Here is a 26,417-nt window from a genome sequence, read left to right on the forward strand (position 1 = left end):
ATAACAGATGAATTAAATGCATTTAGCTGCATTTCTAATGAAGCATGGATAACAAGGAAAAGTTAACGACAAATGCAAATAAATAAATTCATACAGATTCATATAGTCACAGAGAGACAGTTGACTACAAGGAAGTCTACGATGTGGGAAGCTTCACAAACTATTTAGCACAAGAACCTCAGGTTTACTTCATGTGTTTGCTGTTCATTTTAAAGCCCTGCACAGCTTCATTTCTCTTTCTGGATCAACAGGATCAATGGAAGATTCTATCACCTCATGCCAATGAGAACAGGATGTGCTGAGAACTGATCAACAAGAGCGATAGCTGCATTTCACAGACAGACTAAACATTAATTCAACACTGAAGCACAACAGAAGGCAGCGGAGCAACACTGAATAGCAGCTCTTCAAAAAAAAAAAAAAGATATATAAATAAATAAATGAAAATAAAACAGTTCAGAGTGATGAATTTACATGTTTTCCCAGTCGTGCACCATTCCTAGATAAAGATTTCAAAAATGGCTCACAAAATCTTCTAGATTTAAAAATATTTTATATAAATAAAATAACATTTTATAATTATATTTAATAAAATTTTTTTAAAAAAAATCAAATATTACAATTATACTTAATTATATATAAATAATACATAATTGTATATATAAATTATACTTATAATAAATAAATAATTAAGAATTTATTTTCCACGACTTTTCAGGCCTGGGTAAAAAATAAATAAATAAATAAATAAATAAATAAATAATAATAATCACGATTTAAAAATGGTTTTCTATGAACATCTTTCACAGAGATATTTGCGGTTATGTTTTTGAGATAAGGAGTGTTGAAGCTGTCCAGGAGTCATAAACCTGTGGTTTTCGTGGAGGCCTTTTTTTTGTTTGTTTGTTTTTTTTTTTTTTTAGACAGTTTTAGAAAACAAACTAATAAAATGATTTTCCAAAACATAAAACAACAACAAAAGCGAAAACAATTGATTTCAGGTAACAATGCGATGAGATTAAATCCATTTATTAATAATACAAAAAAGAAAACCAGAACAAATGACATATATACACAATGAGAAAACAAGAGAAAATAAACAGAACTGTTATGACATTGTGAGTGAAATCAGATGAGAACATATTGTAAAGAAGCACTTTGCTTTCTGTTAGACTCAGGACAGTTCAAGTAATCAGAGCGAGCTGCTTCCTCAACAGATAAACTCATATAGACTGTTTAAGCTGTCAGTAAGAACATGAGAAACACTTTTCCTTAAAAGCATATGACTAAAGCAGCATAAGAACATAAGACATGAAAATAAGAATACAAAAACACACACAGAAAAATGGTGAAACAAAGCAACAAAACCCACAATAGTTTCTGTAGATATACACAAGCTTGTGAAAACATATAGTAAATTATGCGAAAAATAAAATAAATTTGTAATATAAACATATACACACATATATGTGTGTATATATATGTGTGTGTATAAAATTTAATTAAAAGATGTTCTTGCATCACACATAAAAACAAAAATATATATATAATACTTATATAATATATATATATATATAAAACTTCCTGATAAGGGCAGCATCTTTCCAATACTAAAACTTCAGAGCTAATTAAAGCTTAGTTTGATATAAACTGACATTCTGAACTATCAAGGTGCATAAATGTTTTTATATGAGAATAAACAGACAGAAACTGAACTAAGGGCAGTCGGAACAGTGGAAGGTTTGTAACGGTATTGATTTGACCTTACATAAGACCGTAAACACGACCAGACAGCAGGTTTCATGTGGCTGCTGAGCAGTACTAGTGGGGCTCTATGAATAGTTCAGCCAAAAAGGAAAATAATACTTCACCATCATGCTGTATGTCATGTTAGGAAATTTTGTGAACCTTCATGCAGCTCTTTTCAATAAAACAAAAGTTCTTAGTAACTTGTCAACCTACAAAAAGTACTAAAAACAACTATAAAAGTGGTCAATATGACTTGTGCACTATTGTTTCCAAGTCTTCTGAAGTCATATAATATAGTAGTTTTGTGTAAGGAACAGGCAGACAATTTAGACGTTATTCAATGATAATGCGGCAAATGGCATTTTCAAAAGATTTTTAGTGATTAACTAGGGGTTGAAAAAAAAAAAAAATCTATGCAATGCAATTTTCTCTCCAACGATTCTGGATCGATTCTGAGAATTTTGGAATCGATTCTGAGCTTATATTTTAACCGCAGATGTGCAATGACGCTGCGTGTATTTTAGAAATTGAATAAATTAATAATTAAAAATTAAAAATGTTCAGATACTCTTAAATACTGAAAGCACTCATAGTTTATTGCTTTAAAGATGTTTGCTTGTTCCTCTTATTTAATACTTGCTTTTATGTTTATTTTGAAGCTAGATTAGTTTATATAGTTAAAATGAACAAACAATTGTTTTAATTTAATGTTTTAATTTGTAAGTATTTATTACATTTGTAATTAAATAAGATTTTCAAGTCGGTAAACTAAATTAATAAGAAAAAAAAATTAGAATCATTTTGGAATCCGATCATAATGTGCCTAAAGATTCCCACTCCTAATAACATTATTTTCCCTCAGAAAAAGCTAGTATATGGCTTTAGAAGACTTTTAAAAAAATTGCCCTTCTTACTATATTTTATTTTATGGGTATTTTGTAAGGAATATTTCAATTTTCTTTGTGTTCCGACAACATACAGTACACATGGTAAAAATGACATGAGGGTGAGAAAATAACGACCGAATTTTCATTTTTGGGTGCACTATTGCTTTACTTTTGTTCTTGCAAAAGCATATAATAACAAAAATGTATATATTACTTAAAAACTTCCTGATAAGGGCAGCATATTTCCAACCTCTTGCTTGGTTTTATATAAACTAATATTTTGAATTATTAAACTTCAAAAATGTACTTTTGTGTTCCACAGAAAAACAACGACAACCACATATGGAGTCGAAACGACATGAGGGCAAGCAAATCACCCTTACCGGCCACCTACTTTTTGGAAAAAGTTTCAGAGAACATTCATGTGCTTGCGACACCATCAAGGTAAAGGCCTCACTGACAGACTCTGTGTGTGGTAAGACGCGGTCAACTATGCATGACCACAACATTCAACTGTAGTGCAATACAGAACCATCTGTAGTCTCTGTTCAGCAGCCAATTCTAAACTTCCATCAAAAAACACTTGCTGGTCTATGAGAGAATACAGAGCCTAGAAATCACACCGCACCAAACGTCCACCAAGCTGCTTTGCTTTAGGCGTTAGCACAGATAGATAAAACAGAAGCCAAGGCATAAGACCGTATCCTCAATCATAATCATTCATATTCACAGAGAAAGATACAGTGACTCTGGTGATGAACCATGAACATGTGACCAGAATGATATTCATTGAAAATAAATAACTGATAATTTACATAAATATATATTGTCAAAGAGCTCGTCGAGGTGATTCAGGTCTGTTTTTAGTTGCCATCTCCAACATTCTCCATCCTATAGACTACAGTAGTGGAGCTGTCTTCATTGCACTCAGTGGGCGAGACTTTTGTCCACACAGTGTCTTTGAGAGCCAGCTCTTTCTGAAGGCTCTCGTAATCCAGGGGTCCGAAGGTTTGCGGCTGTGTTGAGCAACACGGAGAACAGATTAGTTTTATAAGGGGCCTTCAGGGAAAGTGTGTGATTCACACACTGTTCAATATGGTGACGTATGAAAGATTTCAAAGTCAACAAAAACAAATATTCAAGCACGAAGCGAGCCCTCGTATTCACACAGCTGGCAACAGATCTGTCTTATCACAGACATTGCACATGTCTCATTCAGGTGGCAGTAGTCAGGAAGTCATGATCATTATTAACAGAAGACCAGGCCCACACGGAATCTGTGCATGCAGATTTCAGATGAACTGGACGTACATACAATCACATTAAATAATAATAATAATAATAATAATAATAATAATATTGCATTTTAGATTGAATATAATGAATAATATAATAAATAATATAGACAATAACACACTCACATTATAATATGTGAGTGTGTTTTTTAACTAAAGAGTGTGAATTTAACTATTTATCATGTTATTATTATTATTATTATTATTATTATAGTAGTAGTAGTAGTAGTAGTAGTAGTAGTAGTAACATTGTTATCCCCTGAAAAAATCATGTAAATTACATATTTTGGATTAGAAAAAGTGCTTTTTAATTTAGTTTTCACTTACTTTAGTTTGTCAAAGATACTACTACATTTTAGAACAAATCGTTTTACAAGTCTGTACTAGGTTTACATATTTTGACTAATCTGTTTATTTTTCAGCTATTGATAGCAGTATTCTCAGCTATGTTTTACATCTTTAACCACGTTTAAATCCATTCCACAGATTTTCCAAACTGCGGAAAAAGACTACCGTCTGGGCCTGCTGATTATAATGCTGAGAATGCAGACTGAAGAAATCAAAACAGAAGCAATCTCTTCCAGATAAACTGCATAAAGCGTGTGGTGGAGCTGTCCTCATTGTGCTCAGTAGGCCAGACTTTTGTCCACACAGTGTCTTTGAGAGCCAGCTCTTTGGGAAGGCTCTCGTAATCCTGAGGTCCGATGATTTGCTGCTGTGTTGAGCAACACGGAGAACAGATTAGTTTTGAGGGTCTCCAGAGAAAGTGTCACAAAGAAAGCCCTCCTATTCACACTTTTGGGAATATTTCATAATAAAGATCATGCCTCATTTAGGTTGCTCTAGTCTGATTTAAAGGGATAGTTCACCCAAAAATGAAAATTATTCCACGATTTACTCACCCTCAAACCATCCTAGGTGTATATGCCTATCTTCTTTCAGACGAACACAATCTGAGATATATTGGTTGTGAATGGGTGGTCACATTTTGAAGATAAAAATGCATTCATCCATAAAAAAAAAAATAAAAAAAATCCAGGGGGTTAATAAAGGCCTTCTGAAGTGAATCGATGGGTTTGTGGAAGGCAAATATCCTTATTTAAAACTTCCGGCGTGACAGTCAAACGCATTCGATGTACGTCCAAAAAGCGTTAACTTCCGCAACGTAGTACACAATGCCATGACATTCTGTCACGCCGGAAGCTCGTTATTTTACTTTATAAAGTTTTAAATAAGGATACTTGTCTTACATAAAAACATCAATTCGCTTCAGAAGGCCTTTATTAACCGCTAGAGCTGCATGATTTATCGCGATAAAATCGCACACGATATGGCAAAGGCTACGATTATGTAATGCGCAGCTTGTCAGAGCTATACGGCTCTGTGATCAGTAGTAAATGCTTCTCCATCTGAAAGCCAGAGGGCGCTCTCTCGCAGAAACTCTAAATATGCCCTGCAGCAGAAGAAGATAACACGCATCATATCGCTGTAGCTGAATAAACAGAAGACTGAAACACTTTGATTGATGCTCAGCTGTCGTTATGAAGTGAGCTTGGAGTAAAACGTTATTAAATGTTGTCCTTTGTTGGACAAGATGTTAATAAATGCTTCTCATGTCTGAAAAGATGTTTGACGCGTGTTGCTTTTTCAAATGTACATTATAATCGACTCAAACTCGCAGTGCTTTCAGATGGATTAGCATTTGGAGCCATACTTCATTGACAAGCCGCGCATAAAAAAAACAAATCACAGTCTTTGCGATTTCATAATCGCACTAAGAATCACGTTAAAACGGTAATCGCGTTCAAGTTCAATGTTATTTTTCGTATCGTTCGATATATCGTGCAGCCCTATTAACCGCCTGGAGTTGTATGGATTTGTTTTTTTTTTTATGGATGGATACATTTTTTTTGTCTTCAAAATGTGGCCACCCATTCACAACCATTATAAACCTTGGAGGACTAAGGATATTTTTAAAAATATCTCCGATTGAGTTCATCTGAAAGAAGTCATATTCACCTAGGATGGCTTGAGGGTGAGTAAATCATGGGATCATTTTTGGGTGAAAAATCCCTTTAAGTCATGATCATTATTATCTGTGCAATCGCACATCAACCTATCTCACATAATAATTATAATACAAATAATAATAAAAAAAAAGTATATTTTAGACTGTACTGTAATATACAAATAATGAATGACATTAATACAGAAATATAGAATACATAAAAATATTACATATAGAATATATCTCTATATATAGTCATATTTAAAATTATTATTAATTTGCAACAATTAATTTTATTAGTAATCAATGATTTTACACGAATCTGTAAAATACATTTTTTTATTTGTCAATTTTTGTCAATGATACTATTTTTTATAAAATTTTTACTGGTCTTGCAATTTTTAATGCTATTATTTTTTACTTTTTTCAACAGAAAAATGGTCTTTTTGTCATTTTTAAAATCTGGTCTGTATTCAGGTTTAAATATTTTAATCTGTTTTCCGCTATTTTTTAAATAAGAGTATTCTCAGTTATGTATAACACATTTTAACATGTTTAAATCCACTCCACAGATTTTCCGAATGCGGAAAAAGTCTACAGATTCCATCTGGGCCTGCTGATTATGAATCTGAGAATGCAGACTGAAGCAAGCAAACAAAAACAATCTCTTCAGATAAAGCATGGCAAATTAAGAGGTGGCAATCGACATGCAAAATTAGAATCTCATGCACAGCTGACAAGTTTGTTGAATCAACCGCTGCTCTTTTCTCGCTTCATTCTTCATGGAGACGACAGAACACGTAAAAAGCGCCGAAACCAATTCAAATCTTTGGGTTATAATGTAGCTAGCTAACTAGGTATGTAGTCTCAAAACGCTCCTGTAGGGGGCGTAGTGTTTGTGCATGTTTGACTGTGAGCCCTGTACAAGGTTTTTAGTGGAAATAAGCTTCCTCTACAGTATTCTCATCTTCAGAGTCTTGAGTAAATTATTATGTGCAGTCATTCATACATGACGTGGTGTAACACTTCGATGGGGCATGTGTCGAGGGCAAGGCTGGCTGGCAAATGGAAGAGGGCACTCACCCGCTGGTCCCCTCCCTCTCGGCGAGGATCAAGCTTCTTGGCGAAGTGCCTCAGGTTGTCATAGTTGTGAAAGTTGAACAAGGACACCAGATCCTACAACAGGAAAGAAAGCCACAGGAGTCAGTCTGAGAGGTCAAAGGCTCAAAGCGCACACACAGACTATGTATGGCTGCGTTGAGTGTCTCCAGGTAATCTGCTAGTGACAGGAGAGTGTGCAGTGCATTTCAAGCTTTCATTAGAGCACTTTGTACCATAATGCTGAAATGAAACTTTTTCACAATGTCATTAAACTTCTCAGATTCCTGTTTTCAGGTTCAACTGAGGTTTAGTCCATGTGATCATTTAAATAGTTTTTAATGGGGACATTTAAAGCAGTGCCAACAGTGTCTGTTTTGTTTGTTGTTTATTTTTGTGTTGGTATTTTGAAAATGTAATAAAAAGAACCTCATAAAAGGCAACATGTCAAGGTGTAAAAATGTGATGTGGTTTAGGAAATTATGTGCTTATGTCTAAAACAACATTACCTTGCCATTAGACTTCCACTGTTAGTGTGAAACGTGTTCTTTATTTCTAAGTATATTCATTTTTTTTTACACTTTCTTAAAGTCTTTCTTAGGAACCGGGAAGCAAATGTGCTACACCTCCATTTTACCCTTTCAGGTAAGATAATGTTTTTGTATAGTCTTCATACTAATAAACTATTAGTATTATTGGTAATAATAGTATTTTATTTGTATAATAATAGTAATTATTATTATTATATCCACATTTACCATTTTGTTCTGCTATCCGAAACCCAGAAATATTCTTTTAAGATGCTGAAGTTTGTGTAACAAGCAGTTAAACATTGAAGCTGACCTTGAAACTGCACTTCACCTTATAAACTATGATTTGAAGGGCTCATATATTCAGAACACTCCCTGAATTTGCTAGAATGAGTTGGCAGGAATGTCTGAATGTATAATATTACGGCCATGTGACCCGCTGACTAGCCAGTCTTTACTGTCCTTGAACACAGAAACAAGGCCTTCAATTATCACTGTGGCTCTGTGTTCACTACTGGATGTGTGACCGTGTGACATTAGAAATGTGTCAAATCGTAAAATTTAAAATTGTAGTCCCACTGCCCACCCCATAATTAACTCCACCAATTAGCTCTGGTCCCATTCCTGGGGTCGTCCTGAGTCAGACTATACCCTAATGAATCCCAGACATGGACTCCACTGACTTCCTTAGGACACTAAGGGAGTAATTATAGACTCCTTGACCTTTAATAAAGGTCTGAGAGGCTGTACAGATATTCAGACCCTAACAAGTGCTGGTTCTCAGAAAGACCTAAAATAACACCGACAGATTCTGATCATTTCAAAGTTACATGAAGAGAAGCACTCATGAGGACAGGATCATGGGATCAAAAATACAGCAAACAGAGAAGACAAACTATAGATGAAAAGCACATTTCTAAAAACCTAAAAAAAAAAAAAAAGCATTCTCGTCGCTTCATAACATCAAGGTTGAATCACTGAAGTCACATGGACTATTTTAATGATGTCTTTAGTATGTTAATGGGCCTTGAAAGTGGTGGTTAAATTGTTGTCTATGGAGGAGTCAGAGAGTTCAAAAATATCTTCATTTGTCTTTTCCAAAGATGAACGAAAGTCTTATGGGTTTGGAACGACATAACCCTTTAATGTTCTTTCTTATCTTGGCTAATTATCAAATATTTTTTTCAAGTTTCCAGTACATGGGTGATACTTGTAATAAATGAAAGTGTTTATATTGTGTGTAGGTGTGTCAGCAAACAAAAACATTCAAATACCGTGCAGAACTGGATGCCCCGGACACTGTTGCCAAGTTTGTCCAACGGTGGAGACCAGCACATAATGCCCATCACATTGGGCACAACCAGCAGAATACCTCCAGCCACACCTGACTTGGCAGGAAGACCCACCTGAACAAAAATTAAATACATTAAAATAACATAAAACAATTATATACAAATTAATACGAGAACAATAGTTGAAGATGTTGTGTTAGAGTTGTTTATTTTCATGTTCTGTAATGAGCTTCATTTGCATACAAAGAAGGCGTGTTTTCCCATAACTAACACTAGTTAGTTATGTTGTTCGGTGAGTAGTCCGAGAATCAGACGCAGGGGTTCGTCTGGAAATACTACATTTTATAGTTATACAACTGTTTAATGAATTTGAAGAAAAAAAAAAAAAAAGTATACTTTAATTAGCATGAAAAATGGACACAAATAACCTCTAAAAAGTTTCTGTGGATATTGAGAGCATACAAATACATTTTTGCATTTGGAGAAAGCAATCCTATAATTAAAAATATTATTTTTTTGTTGTTGTTCTCAATTTAGAGAGCTAGTCGGATGTGATTTGTGTGACTGTATTTGTATTTGATTCAATGAGGGCAAGCGACGTGACTCTAAAGCAGTGTTTCTCAACCAGGGGTCCAGGGCCCACTAGGGGCCTCAGCAAACTTCTAAGGGGCCTTCAAGGTGACTTAAAATGATTTAAAACAATCATTAAAATATGTAAAAACCAACTAAAAATCAAAATATTTCTTATTTTGATAAGAAATATCAAAATAAAGTACAATTTCTAGTCCTAGAAAAGTCATAACAAAATATAACCCCATGGGCATTTTTATACATTTTATAAATATATATGTTTTTTTTTAGTTATTTAAAATATTTTATCAGCTAGAAACTGGGAGTAAAATTCTTTATCCATATCCAGTATATCACAAACAAGTGGAAAAGTCATGGGGTCTTTGAATATTGTTGTGGACAATGTAAATCAAAAAGGTTGAGAACAACTGCTCTAAAGATAAAGTTAAGAATGACAAGGAAAATGTAAAATGGAGAGAAAAAGAGGTTCAAATGATGTTGTGAAATAGTACTCCAAAATAACAGAAGGTGAGTCAGTACACACATTGTGTGAACTGTTGTTTTTGAGTTGGTGTGTTTATGCATGTGTGAATTTGCATGCACAAAAACGTACATGGAAGGCGAACTGTCCGGAGAAGTCATACATGCCGCAGGAGTGCATGAGGCTGAGGGTGTTTCGCACGGACTCGGGGCTCAGCACACGCTCGCCTGTGATTGGACAGAAGCCGCCGTTGGCTAGCGTGGCAGCCATGACGCTAGCACTCTCACACGTTACCTCGATGGAGCACAGCTGCACATGTGGACGCAAACACAAATAAACACACGTGAATATGAAATATTAGTAGGCCAGGATCCCTTTCAATATGCTTCATTTGGCAGCTTTTGAAATGGATTTTATTGGAGACTTCAACCTATGATTGAGACCTCTTGTGCGTGTGTGTGTGTGTGTCTGAGATCAGCTGGGCTGATCCCATTACACCACATGATCTCAAAGGCACATGACAGGAGTCAAGGGACAGGGTCACCAGACTGCACTCCTGCCATGCTTGTGCCATGCAAACTGAGCCAGAACTTTCAATTCCAGGCCCGAGTAGCGAGAGTGAGTCGCTGATTCACTTTGATTCTGATTCACAAGCTCTTGCTATGATTTTATTTAGATTTTGATGTGATATCATACTATTTTGATTAATCTGGGAAAACACTACTGTTTAAAAGTTTGAGGTCACTAAGATATTTTCAATAAAATATGAATACTTTTATTCAGCAAGGGGAAATTAAACTGAACTAAAGTGGCAGTAAAGACATTTGTAATGTCACAAACGTTTTCTATTTCAAATAAATGCTTTTATGTTTCAGTTTCCACAAAAACATTAAGCAGAACTGCTTTCAACATTGATAAATGTTTTGTGAGCACCAAATCAGCATATTGAATGATTTCTGAAGGACCATGTGAACTGAAGACTGGAGTTACATTTGAAAATATATCAAAACAGTAATTTTATATTACAATAATAGTTCATAAATATTAAAGTTTCACTATTTTTTTATGCAGCCTTGGTGAGCATAAGAGACTAAATATAAGAGACTTTCAAAAACAAAAAATATAACAAATCCAAACTTTTGAATAGTAGTGTTTTTCAGTTACAAAGTCAACACAAGTCAATCCCAGAATGCTTTGCAACAAGTTCATAACTGTCATGTTGCAATCCGGAAATGAAAGTACGCACCTGAAAGTATAAGTCTAGAACAGCAGTCATGTCTGTACCATCTGGAAAGCACTGCATACAAGAGAAAGAACGGTTAAAGTCAGATCAAAACAACAAACCACTCCAGTAAGTAAAGTGCTGTTAAAACAACACCATAAAAACTTTTTATGCCTTTCATTTACACAACAACCTGAAAACTTTTGAAAATGGGTTTCAAGGCGTTCATGTTTTTGAAAACGCTAACATTATATATTGATATATTACTTTTGTCTCTGTGATATTGTGAAGCACTTTGGGCAATTGGAATTGCAGTAAAATGTGCTATATAAATGAATAAAGTTGAAGTTGAAGTTATCGTCTCCATGTAACCTACAAAAACTTTTGTGAAAACGGTGACGTCATGTGCATGCGTATTATGTGTTCAGTCTATATGTGCATAGTGTTTCTTTACAAAGTGACATCGTCAACTACTAGCCTTGCAGCATAATACAGTGTTTTTAATTGTTTTCGCAGATCCATGTGAATGGGGATCGTTTTGACAATGGTGTCGCCTGTACGCAAAAAAATGCAAAGGAAAAACCTTTTTCCCTTATAAGTACATTGTTGTCATGTTAACATATCCTAAATAGACAAAGAAGTTACTGCATACAAACAAGCAGACAAAATGTAAAGGAGAGGAATAGAGGGATCACTGGGTGCAATAAATCAGGGGTGAGAAAGACACTTAACCACCTCAAAAGCGCCTTGAGATACTAACCTTCTTTTCTTTCAGGTAGTAGCCAATAGCGAAATTCCTGTCTCCTGACTCACGCTCCGACTGGAATCTAGATCAGGTGACATGTAAACAGTCAGTTGCCTCTATTGAACCCAACCGTGCGAATTAAAATTATGATTAACATAAAAACTGAAAGAAGACTACTTATTTTTACTCTTTGACAACTGTATCTATGATCAAATCTACAGCTCAACATACGTGGCATTGCTGAAACCAACATATTCATTTCCTGCCATCTTCTTCAAGAAGTTCATTACCTGCAAAAGAGAAATCAGAATAGATCAATCAAAGCCAAAAACAACAGCTCCTGTAAAAAGATTTATTGTAATCCTTTGATAAATGACTCACATAATCAAACTTCTCAGCATTGCCTGCTCCATGCTGAAAAACACAGGAAAGAAATAAAAGACATGTAAAAATATTTTGTCCTCATTGAGTGTTAATAATTCTTCTATTCTAATAAATCACATTAAAATAGATAAATATACATTTTTAAAGTACCATAATGGGGAAAAAAAAAAATCAATCAGAACAGTAACTAACTCAAACAGATCATTTCATTCCTTAAATATTACCAGTACAACGCTAAAACCATCAGTTAGTGATCTGTTGTTAGAAATCAAGAAGATGATAATCATTTCATGTGTACTACAGTAAAGTACTGTTATGCTCTACAAAGGAAATGATGATGAACCGCTACAGAGCAAAGACTGGAGTTAAACGTGTACATGAAGACCTGTAGGCCAAACAGAGAAGTGGGTCAAAAAACAGAGTGGATGTGAATCAACAGGGTTGGTAACATCTTAAGATGATGTGAGAGGAGAATCTGTGCATTGTGTGTTGATGCGTTTCTGAGTGTGGATCTGTGTTTATTAACCTAAGGCCCTCCTGGTAAACTGAGTGTGGGTTGAGGCACCCATCAAATTAATGCAAAGAGCTAAAAATCACTGAGCTCGATTACATTACTGCCATTAATGAACAGTGACTAATGTGGTTGTTTGACTGTTAGATTGCTGGACATCAGGGGTGTAAAGTACTCAGATAATTGCACTTAATAACTATATTTATGGATTATTTTGGTAAAATTCTAGTCATACTCAATTACATTTTGCACTACCTTTAAAGGTTTGGGTTAAAGGGTTAGTTTACCCAAAAATGAAAATAATGTCATGAATTACTCACCCTCATGTCGTTCTACACCCGTAAGACCTTCGTTCATCTTCAGAACACAAATTAAGATATTTTTTGATTAAATCCAATGGCTCAGTGAGGCCTCTATAGACAGCAATGCCACTGAAAATCTCAAGATCCATAAAAGCTACTAAAAACATATTAAAAACAGTTCATGTGACTACAGTGGTTCTACCTTAATATTAATTTTGTGCACCAAAAAACAAAATAACGACTTTTCAACAATATAGTGATGGGCCGATTTCAAAACAAAGAACGATGGTCTTACGGGTGTAGAACGACATGAGGGTGAGTAATAAAGTAATACTTTTAGGCCCTGTTTACACCTGAAATTAAGATGCATTTTGGTCGATCAGATCACAAGTGGACGTTGCTAAATACAGGTGTAAACGGGGTCTAAAATGTTTTGAGCTTGTCAACCACTTCCAGAGGTTGTCGAAAACGTATTCGATCGGATTGCTTTCATAGTGTAGATGCTCATGTGGTTGAATGTGTTCGAACAGCCACAAAAGACCGCCTACTCTCCGCCAACTGACTTAATGACTTAAAGGTGCTAAAGAGGATCTTTTCGTCGACTGAGAAACCAAAGACTGTTAGTGAGTTTTTGAAATGAGCGCATGCGTAAGAACAAACCCCCCTCCTTCACAGCTCATTTCGAGGGAACGCCTCCCAAAACTCACGCACGAGTATTGGAACACAAGTGTTTACCACCGGCATTCGCTGTGTCGTGTTAGTGGATTCATTATGTCGGACTCACCGCAGGTAACTCATTATCTGCAGTTGTTACTCCTGTCTCCTGACAAAAACATTGCATGCGGCGCTTGTAGAGTGTGGAAAGTTACTGGAGCGCGCAGCCGCGCACGTCTCGCACAAGGAACGTCATGGCAGTGATTGACAAGCCAGAGGGCCAATCGTTTTCGAATCAATTGGCTGATGTTTTTAAGGCCCTACCTCGTGCACAGATGATGTATATTAATATTATTCCTTTCAGTGCACCTAATAAATAGTCTTTTATCAGTTAGTAAAGACAGTTTCAAGTAATATTGCAAAAATGTATAAAACAAAACATCCTCTTTAGCACCTTTAAACATTATGGGAAACGCACTAGCCAGATAGGATTTAAACTTTGTCGGCTGAAGACGAAAAACGTACTAAGCACAATGATCTCTCACCAATGCTGATTTCTAACACACACTCACAGTGTTCAGCTGGTCTTGCGGCTATCAGAGCAGAAACGACTGCTGATGCTCTCCGTGTTTTTCTGTCATCTCCGGGCACGTTCATATGTACATTGCGCAAACTTATTTTGTCCATTAGATCAAAAGATCTGAAAAAAGTCCATACATTTACCCACCCATAGACCCTCCCCTCGAAAAAAATCAGGACAGAAATGGTTGAATGTGGACAAAAGAGACAGATTAAATGCCCCGGTATACTTCAAACGAAGTTCTTTTTCGTTCTTCGTTTAGGGGTAAAACGAAGTTCGAAATGCGTGACCAACGATATACTGTAAACGAACATCTGACGCCGCCCACACTGCTAAGAGCGATGGTTAGATGAATATGTAAATATGTGCCGTGCACTTTCTTCTCAGTAACAAAATAAACACAACAAAAATGAGAAAACAGTAAGCATTTATTATAGAAAGCATAAGAAAAGCGTTTTATCATAACAGCATGGGAATGTTAGCACTAGCTCTGCAAAGTAGCACTCCAGTCACGTCTTCATATAGCACTTTATTCAATAGAGTGCTTAAAATCAAGCAGCTTTACAGTATCAAACATGAAAAACAGTGTTAGTGCCTCATTATTTTTACAAGCACAACTTCATTTTGTACTATAAAGCGGCTATCCAGTGTGTTCATGTTTTCCCCCACAGAGATCTTACCTCAACGAACTCAAACACATGAAATGAAACAGAGACGCGTTCCACGTGAATGAAGGCGGAGCCTCAGTTCACACCTCCTATTACGTTATCGTCATTGACCAACGGTGGCATGAAGGTGTTTTGCAGCTGAAGCGAACTTTTCCTGAAAGTTCGCTTTGGCAAGCCGTTTCAAACTTCCAAAATGAACACAAAATGAACTTCGTTTTGGCCTGATTTTGTTCTAAATTACGTCACATCAGTTCGTTCTTCGATTTCGTTTGAAGTATATCGGGGCCTTAAAACACCAGGTGTAAATGGGTATGCGTCTCCCTCATCTACATGTGATCCAATCAACCAAAACGCATCTTAATACCAGGTGTAAACAGGGCCTTATTCAGAAAGGATGCATTAATCTGATCAAGACTGACAGTGAAAACTTTTAAATTGTTACAATTTAAAAAAAAGTCTGATGCATAAGGCACACAAAATGGGAAACACTTTGGGAGTTTCGAAGTAGTCATCTGATTGGTTAAATTCTATAGGTTTTCCAGGAGATGTGTGCATCACGTTCTTTAACGGCCTGGAAATTAAGCCGTTGTGATGCCAAACCCCCTCATGGAAGAAGAAAGCCGTCCTGTTTACAACTGTGACAATAGGTGCTTTTCACGATCAACTAAACACTGGATTTTCAAAATTATGTGAAGTTTGGGGTGCAATTGTTGAAGTAAAAATGCAAAACATTCTAGAATGAATATGCATATCGGTCTGTTATCGTAGGGACATCGACTTTACATTTTTATGCCCCTAGACATGAAGCGGAAAAAAAAAAAAACTGTGATTGGTGCTTCCCTTGTCGGTCAGATGTCCTCTTAGGCGGTTCTTTGCCAATGAATGCAGAAATGGAGTCCAGACCACTACACAAGCATTTTAATCTTAAACTAGAATCTAAATTTTGTTTAATCAAAATTTTACTCCATTTAAAAAAGTCACAGTGCCCATAATTTAATGCAAGCACACTTTCTTTGTACTTTTTACACCCCTGCTGCACATTATTTCTTACAAGAGGGAAAAGGCTGTGTGAAAGAATGCTGAATGTATACCCAGTTTACTTCAGAAACCCACAAAGGCCATGCATCATTTTTTATCAAGCCCTCAAGAAAAATAAAATAATAAAATAACACAAGGTCTCTGTGGGCTGCCATAGCTTCCAACACTAAAGATCATTTGGTCCTGCACAGATGCTCTATTTTATCCAGTCACCGTCTTATTAAAGAACACAATGGCACTACTGATATTTTAGTATCCAGGCTTGTTCATGGGAAGGGAGGAAAAATGGAAAGGAAAAATTACCAACGTCATTGACCTGCAGCAGTGGTCAAAAAATCCCACAGATCCTAAGTCTGCAAAATATGCAACAACATAAAACAGCACACAGAGCCTTCAACAGCATATCACACGCTTTTAGTACACTCTCAGGGCGGTGCTCAAGGACTCGGAAGGAAAGGGAGGAAATGATGTCATGCGTTACTTAGGTGCAAAGGAACCCAACAGGCATGACTTACATTCAGCACTGACCTATCAGAACACATCAGAGGGGTGAAAGGCATTTTGCGTCACACCAATATCATTCACAGGAGAACAATATGAGAAGAGCAATCACAATGGTTGAGTTTAGGTTTGATGGGAGATGTGAGGTTGAATTTCACAGCTCACGGGATGCCGAACATTCATCACGCAGAGTGATGCTGCATCCTTTTGATGTGTGGATTGGTGCTGGGTTAAATAAATTCTAGGGCAGTCAATTGAAATTTTACTCAAAATAATTACATGGTTTGCAACAAATGAATGAATAAAATTTATTGCATATTACCCATATTTGCTGAGAAAAGCCCCCAAATGAAGATAAACAAAAGATTTTAAAGACATTACGAAAGATGCCTTTAGACGTCAATATATTGTTTGTTTTATTTCCATTTTTCAGTTGAGTTTGTCAATCCGTCCAAGGCGGACTTGTTTTGTCCATTTACAGTGTAAAGTTAATTTTTGGATGATTTACTGCGCTAAATTAATACGTTAAATTGACAGCCCTAATAAATGGATAAACATACGAAGCAGGGGCAATAGTTCCTGTCTACCCAGCTTAGAAAAGCCTCCTGGAAGCGTGTATGTGCATTTGTATGTGTATTTTGTTTAGAAATGATCACTTTACATACTGTGTACAAAATGCTCACAGTTGAGCCCTTGTATAGTGTCGACGCAAGGCAATAAGAGCACTTAAATCTAGATGTTACACTACAAAACCACTATTAACCCAGCTGGAGTGTTTTTCCTGTCTTGTGTGTTTGCACATGGACCAAAACACATAGGACAAAGATACATCAGCTGTAACACACAAACACAACCAAAAGGTGCAAACAACTAGAAATACCAGTCAGACTTCATAAACCCACTACATATGCCTTTAGCAAATACTCTAAATATATAATATGATGAATTTTGTAGTGGATTTTGTGGATGGGCGATACATCCGATATTCACAATAAATTTGCAATGATTTTCCTGGTGATATAAAAATCAAGCAACACTGTGAATATCATATCGATTTTAATGTAAAGTTTCAAGAAAATGTTTTAAAAGTGTTTCAAAAAGCAAAAAAAAATTAGGATTATAGCCATTAAACATTAAGGTATAATTGAATCCATAATTTTTAACATTTAATAGGCTTTAAAAATATATAACAACTTTTAATTTAAGTGAACTTAACACAATATTAATGTAAACCTATTATAATATTTAGCTGCACATTTAATGTAGCAAGGCTCAATGCTTAGGATTTTTTCTACTGGCCTGTCGGGATGGTTGATCTTTACTTGCTCTTTGCTAAAATTTTCACTGGCCCAGCCACAAAAAAAAAACATAATATAATGATTTTTAATGTGTTAAAATGAAGAAAAAAAAAAAAAAAAAAATTAATCGCAAAATTAATGCGTTAATTTTGACAGCCCTAATATATATATATTTTCAGAATTCCTTGATGAATAGAAAGTTCAAAAGAACAGCATTTATCTGAAATACAAAGCTTCTGTAGCATTATACACTACTGTTCAAAAGTTTGGGGTCAGTAAGAATTTTTATTTTTATTTTTTTGAAAAGAAATTAAAGAAATGAATACTTTTATTCAGCAAGGATGCATTAAATCAATCAAAAGTGGCAGTAAAGACATTTATAATGTTACAAAAGATTAGATTTCAGATAAACACTGTTCTTTTGAACTTTCTATTCATCAAATAATCCTGAAAAAAATATTTTGTACAATTGTACACATTAAATGTTTCTTGAGCAGCAGATCAGCATATTAGAATGATTTCTGAAGGATCATGTGACACTGAAGACTGGAGTAATGATGCTGAAAATTCAGCTTTGCCATCACAGGAATAAATTACTTTGTGAAATATATTCAAATAGAAAACAGTTATTTTAAATTGTAATAATATTTCACAATATTACTGTTTTTTACTTTTTTTTAATTAAATAAATGTAGCCTTGGTGAGCAGACGAAACGTCTTTTAAAAACATTAAAAATCTTAGTGGTTCCAAACTTTTGGACTGTACTGTGTGTGTGTATATATATATATATATATATATATATATATATATATATATATATATATATATATATATATATATATATATATATATATATATATATATATATATATAGTTACTTTGCTCTTGAAGGAACTACGAAAAAAAAAAAAAAAAAAATACTACTACTACTACTAATAATAATAATAATAATAAAAAAAAATACCACAGCTTTTTTTTTGGTCAGAAAAAATAATTTAACAAAATATATACTAAATTGGTACATATTTTTGTGCAATTGTTATAGACCACTGTTGTGACCTTTTTCTGCAACATTCAAAAAATGCCTAAATTATATAAAAATAAACTTAGAAATACAATATATTTATAAGGTTTTTTTTTTTTTAGCTATATCGCCCAGCCTAAGTCACAAGAGAAGGTGTAAAAAATGTGGAGAATAGAAAGTCTGAATGAATTTTACTTAAAATTCATTGCAAACAGACTTCTAACAATAATGATCCTGAAAAGGGGATGATCTCCACACATTGTAGTTTACAATGGAAGTGGAGGCCTTGAGTAGGTGTACAGTAATAAAACACAGAAAAGACAAGAAGAACCTAAAATACACACTGATGCTCAATTGGTCTTAGTCTAGGCAGCATTGCTCATATCCACATATTCATAAACAGTCTATAAAATACAACTACAATCAAAACCTCTCAATATGATTACTGCATGTGTCTCAAAAACCTTTACAAAAAACATTTGGCCAATATCAAATAGTCTGTTCAGGTTAATTCAAAGTAGGCAAATGTGAGTACAGTTAGGACTAGGAGTAGTAGTCAAATTCAATTTCTAACTTTTCTAATAAAAAGAAGTGGAAGATGCTTACCTTAATAAGAGAGGTACACACGATTGCACCAGCATTCACCATTGGGTTATGGGGTTTATCTGTGGGAAAATAACATTTCATATATTCCTTGTTTTGATTTAAGGGTTACATTTTAAGACACATGCACATGCACATGCAGAAGAAAGCAGTCATGCTGAAGCTGATGGCTATAATTCTTACCGTCCTCATCCAGGAAGAGCTTGTTGAAGCGTAATCCACTTGGCTCTTTCCCAATGAACTGGTGCACATATTCAGTGCCGTGGTCGTGCACCGCAATAGCGTACTTGAGCGGCTTCACGCACGACTGCAGGCAAAATGGCACTTTAGTGTCACCCACTGTGTGTCTGTGTAAATGAGTAAACAGAGATCAGAACCAGAGATATCATCCTATGGTCCACATAAGCAAACAAACATAAAAATAAAGAACCTACAGCTGAACCTAAAAGGCCACACTGTGACTTTAACATGATATGAAGATGTTCAGAACCACAGACCCGTCCTACTTTTTTTTTTTTTTTTCTCCACTTCACTTGGATATATGTCACAATAGGGAAGAAAGGACTATTGCAACTTCCAACAACTTTAAACTTAAATTAAACAATATATTTATAAGGTAGGTTATTTTTGGGGGGGAATTTTTTCTCTAAATACTTTTTTATTTTTTATTTCTAAATTTAATCTAAAATAGTTAGCAGTGGTAGTTAGCAGAGTTCGCTCTTCATCTCCGCCACCAGTACTGACAATAAATCCAAATAAATAAATGGCAAAGAATTATTATTATTATTAGGGGCCAAGCACCGAAGGTGCGGAGGAAATTTGACACACAGTTAGAGGACAATCTGAACTCTGTCCATAGCAAATTTGGAGTCTCTAACTCAATCCCTCTAGCACCACCAGCTGTCCAAAGTTGCACTCATGTTTATGTTAATAACTTTTGAACCGTAAGGGTTAGAAACAAAATCCTCTGATTCCTTGGGTCAAGCCGAATCGAATGCACCCTATGACGTCATTTCTGTCATGAAAATCTTTCCGCCATTTTGAATTTTCTGAAATGCTGACAAAAATGTATGGAATTCAAGTCGATTCCTCAAACCGTTTTCGAAAAACACGCGAACAAATTTAATGTTGCGCTTGCGAAAATAGACGTAAGGCTGTATCTCCGTAACGCTTTATTGTATTCAGACCAAACTTGGTACATGTCATCACAAGCATGACCTGAGGCATCATGCAGTGTTTCGGCGCAGCGCCACCTACTTGTGCGGAGATATGAAAAATGGCTATTTTTGCTTATAACATCTGATGGGTTTGTCCAAAAATCATAAGGTCTTGTTAGATTCAGGGCATCATGCCGAGTCAAATTATATCAAATTTTTACATATCAGCCATTTTGGCAGTCGGCCATTTTGAATTTTGTGCTAAAATGCTGTAATTTACGAACGCATTAGCGTATCGTTACGAAACTCGGTATGTGTCTTTGGCACCATGTTCTTACAATACTCAAAAAGTTTTGGTGCAGTGCCACCTTGTGGTCAAAAGTTATAACAAAATTTACAAAAATGCTAATAACTTTTGACTATATTAACCGATTGTAATGAATCTGGTCTCAGTATATTCCTTGGGTCATGCTGAGAACATAGATATCAAATTTGACATAGTCGGTTGAACTTCCTGTCCGCCATATTGCTTTTCTTTAAAAACCTACTTTTACTTTTTCGAACTCCTCCTAGACCGTTGCTCCGATTTTCACCAAAATCGAACCGTATCATCTTCAGACCATGCCGACAAAAAGTTACGGATTTCAAGTCGATACGTCGAACCGTTTTCGTATACCTGAGCAACGAATTTGAGGCATGATGCAAAACCCAGTCTTGAAGCTGTATCTCTGTAATGCTTTGACATATTGACACCAAACTTTGCAAGTGTCATTGTCACCTCACTCTGAACATACCACATTAATTTGGTCACAGCGCTACCTATTGGTCAAAAGTGATGAACCAGTAAATCCTCATTTTTGATCATTTTTCAGCTCTTTTGCCTAAAATGATCTTAATAGGTCTTTAATTGCTCACTGTTGCAGTTAGTCTGACGCTCCCAGCCGTGTTGGCTAGCTTGTTGTGCCGCTTTTGTGCTTGGCCCCGTAAATGCTGCTTGCAGCTATATTTATTATTATTATTTTATTATTAACTTATCCTATTTATTCACTAAATAAAAAGTGATCACTGTCAGGATAGATCATAAAACAAAGTGCTTATAACTATTTTATATTTAAAAATCTGTAAATGTATACGTAAAAAGTCACTGAATGACTGATTTGAAAAGTTAGTAATAAAATGAACAACAAAGTAACACATTACATAGAAAAAGTTTGCATTTACTGTACACTCCAAGATTTAATGCACAGTTTATTTGACTCACAGTATCAGATTGTTTTGTTATGTCCATTGCTATGGTTATCGCTGTCAATCGGATTCAATTGCGCATTTAAATTGGGTTTTCAAACCAGAAACTTTGCAATGTGTAGTTAGCAGTGTGAAAAAACCTCACTATGATCTCTGCCATTATAATCACTGACATTATAACATGAGGTGGACAAAGCTGCACTCTTGCGAAAACTCCCATTATAATCAATGAAGCTGTCCATGTTGTGGAAAGAATCTCTTATTCACATTGTTTATGCTGGTTATAATGAAAGGATTCACAAGCATGCAGAACTTGTGCTAAACAAACTCAGCGGTGTTGAGCGGATTCAGACTAACTTAAACACATATGATTGGCTGCTGCGTTCACGCATTTAACAGATATGTCTGTGATTGGCTACGAAGCTAAAAACTGCAAAAACACATTGTAAATAGAAACCTTTGATGCTCTTCACAGAGCACACAATCATTTACGGTGGTGTTTTAAAGCGTTTTAATTCCTCCGGCTGTCAGTGGGTACCGATACTGCAGAACGACAGAGTCACATTAAATAATCAGATAAATCTTTGGCAGGACAAAGATTAATTTTGGCAGTTGCCAAAGTATTTCCAATGCAGGAAAAACTCTTTTTTTTGGTTGCTGTGAGATTCAAATTGTTTATTGTGTTATGTAACACATTTCAGAGTATGAACTGTTGTTGTATGTAGTTCTCTATTTATTTTAAAACTTAAAAAAAAAAAACTGTTAGAAATTTGCTAGAATGGATCTCTGAGGGTGAATTCAGTTAATTAGGCATTTTTGTGTAAAGATCTAAAATGAACAAAGTGAATTTATTCCATACATTTCTGTCAATAGGTCAAGGATCTAGCAGTGTTGTTGACTAAAAGAGCTAGTTACTGAGTAACAGGTGAATGGCCATAGCAAACATTACAGAGGTATGTAGGCACCCCATATATCTTTACAACAAATTCTACAGCATGGGGTAAAACATACAGATTATATTTATGTCCTAATTATCAGAGATCAAAAGATGTACCATGTCACACAGGTCTAAGTATTGAGGGAAACATTAATGACTATGAGTTTATAGTCCTGTTATCAGTGATTCTCACACAAGAGGATTACCATTTAGCATGTTTTATCTCCGCTGGATGACTAGTCCAGGAGAATATTGGAGCATTTATTGAATGATAAGATTAGCTGCCACTTTATGTGATGGTTTTGTGACCAATATATATGAAGTATTTCCGGTACTTGTCACAATGTGCATAGTGAAAAGTGACAGCGCAATTCGTTTGGTTAATAAATACCCAAATTGATTATCAAAGCTTGTCGAAATATGAACATAATAATTCTCCAACTCAAGTTCAAAGAAACTAGCCATTACTGATAAAAAAGAAAAGCAGTTCCTCTCAGTATATGAACCTAAAATAATCTAAATCTCAAGCTAAAATAAGTAGTTCCTGTCAGAAGATGATTCATACCTTTGACCATCCACTGTGCAAAGGGAAACGGCCCACAGATCTGGGCTGAATTTGGCAAGTTGGGGAATGTAGTCAGCAACCTGTGAGCAAAAGAAAGAAGTGAGCAGAAACAAAAGCTATATCAAGTAGAAAAGACATTTTCGTCGAATCCACTCTCATCTTACCAAACCCCCGGAAAGTTTGCGGCCTTTCTCATAAAGTGTATCGATGTGGGAGGCGAAAGTCTGGAAATCAGGGATGACAAACTTCTTCCGGAAGGCCTGGGTTAGGAGAACAATGTTGCTCTGGACACACCTGGAGAAACAAGAGCAGCACAGAGCTGAATAATGTATATCTACTCGTGGCTTTATGGAATAAAGTATGTCTTTTTGTCTACTTGTGTATTTTTTTTCCCTGAGTAATTATAAGAAAAAATATCACAGGGATAAATGTGTTACTTAAATTAGACATAACTCTATTAACTCCACTACATGACCAATTATTATTCATTAAGAAGCTAAATGCTTATTTCCACTTTTATCATAAGGAAGAAGAGCAAAACATTGGATCTGTTCCAACGCACATTTCCCACTGAAAAATGAAAGATTTATTGTAAAATGTCTATGGCGTGAGAGAGGAAGCCATGGCTGGCTTTACAGAGCTGGGTGATTCACTTCCACTGCAGTAAAGGGAAGTACAGTGTTCAAAGGCATCATAAACACAAACCTCTCCTGTGATTGTGTCTTAAATATAGGTTCGGTTGCTTCACCAAGGTCCCTGAACGGACAGACAAGCTAAAAACAGCGGTCCACAGTGCTGCTGCTCAGATTTATGTGGATATGAATTTTCAAAAGGTAATCTATTACTTGTATCTGTAGGGCAGGAGTAGCTATACAGGAACCAATATGTTTGGAATAGCATACAAGCATACTACTGTTTCTGCAGTATGTATATTGCGCACCATATGCAATACAATCCATATGCATAGAAAACCTGAATGACCACTTTTGCAAAATTGTGCATTGTACAGCAGAGCACATGGCGGTAGTACTAGGTACTATATCCCACAATGCAATGAGCCCGACTTGACCTTCTTCCATTTGCAGAGTGAAGGTAAAAAAACACATATTTTTTAACATCTTTTTCTCAATTCATAATTAAATCAAACAAAGACATGTTTATAAAATATTAGATTTCAAAATGTGAAATCATCTGGAGTTTTTTTTTTTAAAAGATCATAATCAGACATTTCACAAACTTTCATTTACTAAGTTATAAGAAACAGTAGCTGTATACATTTGAGCTGTATTTATTGTATAATGCCTATTATTTTGCATTGCATATGCACTCACTCAATAAGTGATTGTTTTCATTTCATTGGCTTTTCTTCGTCCCAGTGGTCTCGGGCTTCACATTGATCGAAATAAATGCATGGAGCTTGTTTATTAACTGCTGCTAATTCACCCAAGAGCGTTTTAGCTTTCGTTATTCTTTTTCATCCATGTTTCCTTTTTAGTATCTCATAATGCACACGTCAGTCAAATTTTTTACATACAATATTTGTGCATCTGTGTCGATTGAGAATAAACTGATTTGTTTGAGTGAAGATTTTGTCAAAAGCTCTGTTCATTTCTTTGTTAAAAACAGTTAAATAAGGAAATAAATGCAACGTTAAGTAGTAGTATTCAATTCCAAATATCATCTCTCACTGTCTCTTTATTGCTCTGTCTGCCATACAAGGTCACTCACTGCCATAATCTATCAAGCCTCTACAAGCTGACACCACTGCATCCATCTCTTCAGTCTGTAATGAAGCTGTCAGTGGCAGCCAGATCGACTGGGCCGGTAAACGCAGCACCAACAGCAGAGATGCTGAAAAACAGACATCTATCAGGCTGGTTATGGAGGGAGGCATTTATGGATTATGTCTGAAGAGTGATACACAGCTAGAGGGAGCAGATTGTCAAGGTTCGCTCATGTTGCAAAAAGACAGCGATTACCAACTATCAATAAGATGCAAAGAGCCGCCCATCAACCACAACTGCAAAGTATAATATATGGAATCAATCATATATGTATAATATCTAAATGTGTATGAGACGCTGTGCTTTTGGGGACTGTTATAAAATCCCAATTTGTTTGTCAGCAGACAGACACACAGAGGTCATCCGTTTCAGGGAGAATCCTGTTAAACAGACCCTCATAAGGAGAAAGCACATTTTTTTTCTCTTCTCAACTGCAGGGTATTATTTTAGCTGACAAATTAAGAATTTCTCACCTTTAATTACCAGTGAAATAGCATTTGGGCTAAATATAGTTACAGTAATGATAGGTGCAATTACACTATCATACTATTAGTTCTGCAGTACATAATGCATAGAATATATATATACTTTATTATATGTATATTTTATGGATCCATGGATATTTGGATGACCTTCTACATTTGCAAATGTGCAATATACAATGGTGAACACAGTACATTATACTCTATTATAATGTAATAGACTTGACATCTTTAAAGGGTTAGTTCACCCAAAAATGAAAATTCTGTCATTTAATACTCACCCTCATGCCGTTCCACACCGTAAGACCTTCATTAATCTTCGGAACACGAAAACCGATGGCTCCGTGAGGCCTTCATAGGGAGCAATGACATTTCCTCTCTCAAGATCCATTAATGTACTAAAAACATATTTAAATCGGTTCATGTGAGTACAGTGGTTAAATATTAATATTATAAAGCGATGAGAATATTTTTGGTTTGCCAAAAAAAACAAAATAACGACTTATTTAATGATGGCCGATTTCAAAACAATGCTTCATGAAGCATCGGAGCATAAATGAATCAGTGTATTGAATCTGCTGTTCGGAGCGCCAAAGTCACATGATTTCAGCCGTTGGCAGTTTGACACGCGATCTGAATCATGATTTGATACACTGATTCATTTGTGCTCTGAAGCTTCCTGAAGCAGTGTTTTGAAATCGGCCATCACTAAATAAGTCGTTATTTTGTTTTTTTGGCGCTCCAAAAATATTCTCGTCGCTTTATAATATTAATATTGAATCACATGAACCGATTTAAATATGTTT

The 26,417-nt window shown here is 35.4% G+C and overlaps 1 protein-coding gene across 3 annotated transcripts in view; it reads right to left on the reverse strand.

Annotated features, from left to right (window-relative positions):
* Nucleotides 1-26,417, reverse strand: part of glsb (glutaminase b) — a 56,830-nt gene that overhangs the window by 5,751 nt on the left and 24,662 nt on the right. For 2 of the 3 annotated variants that reach the window (XM_048194375.1, XM_048194374.1), the window contains exons 4-14: nt 23,510-23,639; nt 23,346-23,425; nt 19,625-19,788; nt 19,445-19,503; nt 12,259-12,291; nt 12,109-12,167; nt 11,893-11,959; nt 11,157-11,207; nt 10,043-10,219; nt 8,842-8,973; nt 7,023-7,115 (exon numbers count right to left, since the gene is read on the reverse strand). In XM_048194375.1, coding sequence (XP_048050332.1) covers nt 7,023-7,115; nt 8,842-8,973; nt 10,043-10,219; nt 11,157-11,207; nt 11,893-11,959; nt 12,109-12,167; nt 12,259-12,291; nt 19,445-19,503; nt 19,625-19,788; nt 23,346-23,425; nt 23,510-23,639 — 1,045 coding nt within the window. Of the gene's footprint in view, nt 1-1,013; nt 3,653-7,022; nt 7,116-8,841; nt 8,974-10,042; nt 10,220-11,156; nt 11,208-11,892; nt 11,960-12,108; nt 12,168-12,258; nt 12,292-19,444; nt 19,504-19,624; nt 19,789-23,345; nt 23,426-23,509; nt 23,640-26,417 lie in introns of those variants that run through there. The other variant, XM_048194376.1, reaches the window with a different exon arrangement.

The sequence above is a fragment of the Megalobrama amblycephala genome, linkage group LG6, assembly GCF_018812025.1.
Source record: "Megalobrama amblycephala isolate DHTTF-2021 linkage group LG6, ASM1881202v1, whole genome shotgun sequence".
NCBI lineage: Eukaryota > Metazoa > Chordata > Actinopteri > Cypriniformes > Xenocyprididae > Megalobrama > Megalobrama amblycephala.